At 39.1% G+C, this 7,050-nt stretch overlaps 1 protein-coding gene across 1 annotated transcript in view; it reads left to right on the forward strand.

The window, feature by feature from the left end:
* Window positions 1-286: 286 nt before the first annotated feature.
* LOC126765371 (uncharacterized) overlaps window positions 287-7,050 on the forward strand; it is a 43,058-nt gene continuing 36,294 nt past the window's right edge. Inside the window, exons 1-4 of the mRNA XM_050483099.1 lie at window positions 287-711; window positions 780-972; window positions 1,027-1,206; window positions 1,313-1,678. Coding sequence (XP_050339056.1) covers window positions 683-711; window positions 780-972; window positions 1,027-1,206; window positions 1,313-1,378 — 468 coding nt within the window. The 5' untranslated portion in view covers window positions 287-682 and the 3' untranslated portion in view covers window positions 1,379-1,678. The remainder of the gene's footprint in view (window positions 712-779; window positions 973-1,026; window positions 1,207-1,312; window positions 1,679-7,050) is intronic.

Genomic DNA, 7,050 nt, shown 5'->3' on the forward strand with positions numbered 1-7,050 from the left:
TTGGAATAGTAGAATAGAAGTGTAACCAAATACGCAGTGCAATGAATTATAACTGGCTCAGTAATCAGTCGATGAATATTATACCACGTGCATCCCAAAAGACTGATGTCATAACCTTGCCAGCCGACTTTTTCGTCTTTCCACGCTTCAAGATATCTCATTAACTGGTAGAAATCATAAAGATGGTAGTAGTAGCATTATCTATGTGTCACCTACAGTAAAGCGTGGAAGGGTCCCCTAGTATTTAATAAATTAAAATAAAAGCGAATTCAAAATATTTATTTTAAGCAATCGTTCAACGGATTTTAATGAAACGCATACATTCATATATTCACAGTAAAAAAAAATTCAAAACCACAATTTCTGCCTCTAACACCAAAAAATATTCTCATATATTCAGTGAATAAAGAAGTATTCAAAAACACAATTTTTACCTCTAACACCAAAAAAATCGATATACATTGTACACGTAAATTTCATTCACAGAGAAATACAGCCCTATTCTGAAAAAACCTCTCAACTGAGTTGAGAGGAAAAATTAGAGAGATTTCTTGTGAGGCATATTTTGTGAGGCTACTCTTGCTCAAACCTCATAAGAAAAAAGCTAAAAAAAAGTCACCACGAGAGGTAAAAAGCTTTTTGCTGTCAAACAGCTGTTTTAATAAAAAATAAGCAAACAAAAATGGACACACAAATGGATAATCAGCATATGTAAGTAATTTTGCAAATTTTAAATATATATATATATACATGTATATAATAATTTCATATATTCCTAGGCGTACAAAAACGGAAAGGACAACTCAGGAGCAGCTGCAACATTACATAATGTTTTGCAAGCAGCATCCTGAGTTGCAACGGGGGAAGCTATTTCCGACCAACCCTCAAGGGCTGCAAATACTTTGGTCGGAGTTAGCAGAAAATTTAAATGCCTTAAGAGGTCCAACTCGGTCGGTAGCCAAGTGGAGGGAGGTAAGTTCATAAATGCTTGTGTATGTTTCACATTATTAAAATATGTTTCCATAGTCCTTAATGCATTGGAAACATCAGTTGCGATCGCGAGCGCGCAAACTGAAGGCACATGCGCAAGCGACTGGTGGAGGCCCTCCGATAAATGGAATGACTGAATTCGAGGAGCAAACAATTACAACTTTTGGGGCAGCAGCGGTGGATGGATTGCCGGGTGTTGCGACTTTGGGTCACCAGGTAATATTTTAATTTAATATTTGTCGGACTATATATTTTATTATTACATGAGGCAGTAATTGGTCCGTTTTATATTTACATGTTTTTCCGTTGTATTTAAATACAGCTCAAGCTCCAGCTTCCTCGCCAACAGTCGCATCGCCTGCTCCAGCTTTTCCTGTTCTTTCCATAAATTTTTCTTCCTCACCATCACCTCCAGATTCCTTATCTCCTCCCATCTTATCTTCTCCTATGCCATCGCCTTCTTACATCCCTTCTGAAAAATTGACTGCAGCGAAGATGCTTGGAGCAATGCTACAAAAAATGGAGGATCAAGAAAAGCGAGAAGAGGAGGCCATTGCTCTATACAGGAAAATTGTAGAGCAAAACGTGCAGATGACAGGGGTGCTGCACCAAATGACACAAGCACTAACCTCGCTGTCAGAGGTTATGGCTAAATTGTCTGAAAAATTAAATAAGTAATAATAAAAATGTAAAAAAAATAAAAAAAATGAAATAAAATAAAAATAATTATTTAAACATATGTAGATGTCTTTTTATTCATTCTTAGAGGAAGTAAAATGTAAAGAGACAGTAAGTAACTTACATATATGTATATACTTATATTTATAGTACATAACGCCACTGGAAATATATACATACATATGTATATTATAAAGACATGATGTAACGTTTTATTACTCTAGTACCCTCCCTAAAATTGGGGGTTTCGAAAACAATTTCGGTGTCTTGTGATTCTTCTAAAACTTCTTGGAAGCCAAGGTCTGCAGCCAAACCATGCTTCAGTAAAATGTTGTGAAGAATTGTACACGCGTAAATAATCAAAGACGCTTTTTAAGGGCTGTAATGAAGAATGCGGTGTTTTGAGAGTCACCGGAATCGTGACTTGGAATTACGTGCTTTGGCGTGCAACTTATTGTAACGCACTTCCCTTGCATTTGAAGGTTCAGCGACTGGCGTTAACAGCCATGGCTCCAATGGATATCCTTGGTCCCCTAACAACCACGAATCACTTTGCGTGTTATAGGTACTTGTGAGGAGCATACGTGTTGGGAATGTGGTCCAAATATCTCGCGTTGAGGGTGAAACAATCCCGATATGGGTACAATCGATTGCGCCGATTTTCGTGTAATATTATTTATATTTATTTTTATTTATTTATCTTACCCCTTCTTTGTATCTGAAACATCCTGCGCGCTTGAAGGGAAATAAATTTCACTGCCCTTAACATCCACAATTAACTTCGAAATAAAGTGCAGAGCTCTAGACACAGAGAATTGACTCATAGAGAGCATATAACTATTACCAACGCATTTTTGGTAAGAGTCATGCCCGTAAAAATACAAACACGCCAGGAAACGCAGATCAAAAGATATAATTGACTTCTGCACATCATGCGGCACCAATTCACCTATAAGTACTTTACATAGCGATTTTGGGAATCGAAATGTATTTACAAATGTTGTGTCTTGCATAGTAAAAGGTTTGCTTTTGTCTCGTAAACATTTCAAAATTTTCCTCCTACCCCCCGATTCCTCCTCCTCAACAATTGCCGCATACACAAAGAACAGTTCCTCCATGCTAGTTATAACACTCAAATATTTTTTAAAAAATGTCAAATATTGATGTAAAACAAAACAAACACAGATGTTTTGTATTATGATGGCTGCTTTCACACGTCACAGATATTTGTGATAATAGTGAGCATTTGAGCTTTTGAATTTTCGCCACCATAAGGTAACCCTCAATATAGTGAGTGTGGTGACTTTTGTGAGGGCATGAGAATAGGGCTGATAGTGGGCTATTGTGGGCTAGCATTAAGCAGGATACACTTGCAGAAATGTCTGTCCAACATGGCAAGTATTGCCTACCGTCGCATCGTGTATAGGCTGGTATGTATACAAGTATGAACAAAATTGAAATCTTTAAATTTTTATACCCTAAACAGGTATAATAAGTTTGCCACGAAGTTTGTAACACCCAGAAGGAAGAGTCGGATTCCCTATAAAGTATATAATATATATAAACGATCAGTATGTTAAGCTGAGTCGATATAACCATGTCTGTCTGTCTTTCCGTCCGTCCGTCTGTCCGTTTGTCTGTATATATACGAACTAGTCCCTCAGTTTTTAAGATGTCGTTTTGAAATTATGCAAACGTAATTTTTTCTTCAAGAAGCTGCTCATTTGTCGGAACTGTCGATATCGGACCACTATAACATATAGCTGCCATACAAACTGAACGATCGGAATCAAGTTCTTGTATGGAAACTTTTCACATTTGTCAATGTATTTTCACAAAAATTGGTATAGATTATTTTCTAAGGCAACAATGTAATCTCCGAAGAAATTGTTCAGATCGGTTGACTATAGCATATAGCTGCCATACAAACTGAACGATCGGAATCAAGTTCTTTTATGGAAAACTTGTGCATTTGACAATACAAACTGAATGATCGGAGTCAAATGCTTGCATGGGAAACTTCCTCATTTGACGATATATCTTCACGAAATTTGGTATGAGTTATTGATCATAGAAATAATGTAATATCGGAAGAAATTGTTCAGATCGGCTCACTATAGGATATAGCTTCCATACAAACTGAACACATAGTAACTAAAAGAAATGCACCTGTGAAGGGTATATTAGCTTCGGTGCTGCCGAAGTTAACGTTGTTTCTTGTTCTGCTCGTTGTTGCGGCGGGTAGCAAAGTGTATAGTGCGGTATGCAGACTGATCTCATACTTTCAATTTTGGAGAGAAAGGTTGTGCGCGCATCAGTCATATTAGTCACGGTTTTTATTAATTGGCGGACAGGATAGAAAAAAACTAAACGTTGTATGAACTTGGGGCAAAGTTTATTATCTTTGGCATTAAATTATCTTCTATTTAAACTAAAAAAACAATAAGAAAATTCAAGTTTGAACATATTTTTAAGTAACATAAATTAAAATTTTTTTGGAAAAAAACCACTTATTTTCAATTAAAAAAAAAATTGTTGAGTTTCACACTTTTTTTTGGAATTTTCTTAGTTTAACTAGAAGATAAGTTGTTAACAAATAGGAATCTCTTTGATTTTTGTTTCCGATAGAAATTACGACCTGTATTTTACCCGCCGTCCGACAAATGCACATGCGAGATGCATCGGCCAATTGCTTCCCAAAGGCAGAACATCAAAGATTTCGTATCCAAAAATTTTCGGATGATATTTAAATAGATGTATATCTATAAACCCTAGAAATTTCGCTCCAATCAATTAATTCTTTCCCTTCCAAAAAAATTCTCAAAAAATTGATTTTTTGAAGCCTCTAAAGCAGGCTCCCCCCTTAAAGTTGAGAATTGTGTAAAATTAAAAAATCTGAAAAGTCTGGTGCTGGTAGAGAGGACATACAGATATGAGCCAACGCTTTGGTACTCTCACCACCTAAACTTCCTTCGAGAACACGAAGTAACAACAACAGGAATAAGTATGCTGGAAGACCCCAAAAACCTTGCTTTAGATTTTTGTCCTTTTTTTGCTTCTCATGTCCGTTCACTTCAAAGATTACAAGGAAATGATGCCTGAACAACATGTCGCACCAGTGTGTAGTGAACTGACTTGCGACACGGTATGCATACAAGTCTGCAAGTTCAGTTGCTATAGAGTATTATAGTTTTGTTCATCTAACGGTTGTATGTAACACCTAAAACTAAGCTAGATAGATATAGGGTTATATATGTATATATAAATAATCAGGGTGGCAAGAAAAGTTGAAATCCGGTTGACTGTCTCCGTCCGTGCAAGCTGTAACTTGAGTAAAAATTGAGATATCTTGATGAAACTTGGTATACAGGTGCCACGCCCACAAACCGCCATTAACCGAAAACATATAAAGTGCCATAACTAAGTACTAAATTAAGATATGAAGCTATAATTTGATATAGTGGAGCGCAGAAGCATGGGGCACCTGATGATAAAAAAATTTTAAAAAGTGGGTGTGGCCCCATTATTGCAAGAACTACTACCGATAGTGTGAAAACGAATAAAAACCCCGCTCACTGCCCATATAACGGTACTGGTCAAAACTACTAAAAGCGCGATAAATCAATAACTAAATGCGTCAGAAACGTAAAAACTTGCCGGCGGGATAGTATGACAAGGCTTTATAAGGATCGGGGTAAAAATGAGATGGTGGGCGTGACACCGCCCACTTTTAGGTGGAATCCCATATCTCGGGACTCACTTGAACGATTTTGATAAAATTTGGAATGTGGCGTTCTTTCATATTCCTATATCACGCAGTGAAAATGAGGGAAATCGAGCAATAACCACGCCAACTTCCCACATAACACAATTTTAAATTTAAATTTATTATTTTACTTTTCAGTAAAGAAATCAAGAAGCAATCGATTTAATGAGGGTTCACTGATTTACAAATATCATCACCTTGAATAAGAAAACTACCTTTCTTCCTTTTCTGACGAAGGTATCACCGTATGTTTTTATTAGAGCAAAAGGAAACAGCAGGGTTTTTTTTTTTTTGAAAATAAAAAGCACAATTTAATGAAATCGTAAAAGATCACTGTCGCAAAAAGATGTACAAAAGAGGTCGAGCGCGCCGATGTTGTTTCCTTGAGCGTGATGTCGAAAAAGAGGCCGGCCCGCTACCCGTTGTTCCTTTTTTAGCGTTTTGGTGTGAGGTGTCGGTCAGCTGCTAGATCTGCAGTAGAGGTGACATTGTGGATGTTGTGTGGGTAAATGTTGTAGAACGTGTGTGGTGAAATAATGAATGTGGTGTATCGGTGTTGCGCCTCTATGTACGGTTGCATGCTGGTGTAGTACGCTGAGGCTCATTTGGCCATCCCGGCCCCCCCTAGGCGAATAGTTAGCCTAGGAGACGCTGTAGCTGCCTCAAGGTGGCGACCACGTTGCTGAGGCCTGCAGTGCGGCGAGGTTGTGGCCTGTATGATTGGCGCCGCCTCGAAGTGTCGTTATGTGGACGGCTTGGCTGCGCCTGTCGGGATAAATCGCGGCAACGGGGAGCAGATGAATGGGCGACATCGCGTCTGGGATTACGGTGTAGTAGAGTAGGATGTGGTCGCTCACAGTGCTGGCACATGGTGTCAGACACGCACTCCTGTGTAACATGCGTTTGAGTCAGACAATTCAAGCAGTGTCCATGTGCCTCACCCACCTGCTGACGCTGATTGGGAGTCATCCCCTTAAAAATAGGGCAGTGCTGCAAGCGGTGTGGGCAGCAACAAAGCGGGCATCGGATTCGGGGCGCCTGCGAAGCCGCGGTCGTTGTTTGTCGGGCGGAAGTTCGTGCAACAGTTGGCGCAGTGGTTACAGTGGTTGTACGGGGCGCTGCTACGGGGGCTGCCCCAGTGCGCTGCACAGTGATAGCCGAACGTTTATCATTCATAGTTCGTTCCACAATATATGGCACGAGTGGGCCGTCATTTTGGACGACCTTTTAAATAATTAAGTTATATTGTTTGATTATCGTTTATTTCGGCGGTTGTTTTAACGAGTTTTGACACCGTTTCGTTATTATCGGTAGTTGGTAAAAAACATAGTTTTACAAGCGGTCTAGTTAACGTCCCGGTTTGCGTACGGAGATCGACTACTCGGATTTGACCGTCGGAGCCATAGTAAAGCCGCCATTCGGTCGGAGGGAGACAATCATCGTTAATTAGGACACAATCTCCAAGCTTAGGCGCATTTTCTGATGTTTTCCATCGATACCTCTTGTGGAGGTCTTTTAAATAGTCTTCTTTCCATCGGCGACTGAAATTATGATGGAGAATTTTAATTCGTTCCCATCGATTTAATAAGGACAGCGACTCCACGCCTGGCTCAGGT

Source organism: Bactrocera neohumeralis, unplaced genomic scaffold (genome assembly GCF_024586455.1).
Source record: "Bactrocera neohumeralis isolate Rockhampton unplaced genomic scaffold, APGP_CSIRO_Bneo_wtdbg2-racon-allhic-juicebox.fasta_v2 cluster10, whole genome shotgun sequence".
NCBI classification, from domain to species: domain Eukaryota; kingdom Metazoa; phylum Arthropoda; class Insecta; order Diptera; family Tephritidae; genus Bactrocera; species Bactrocera neohumeralis.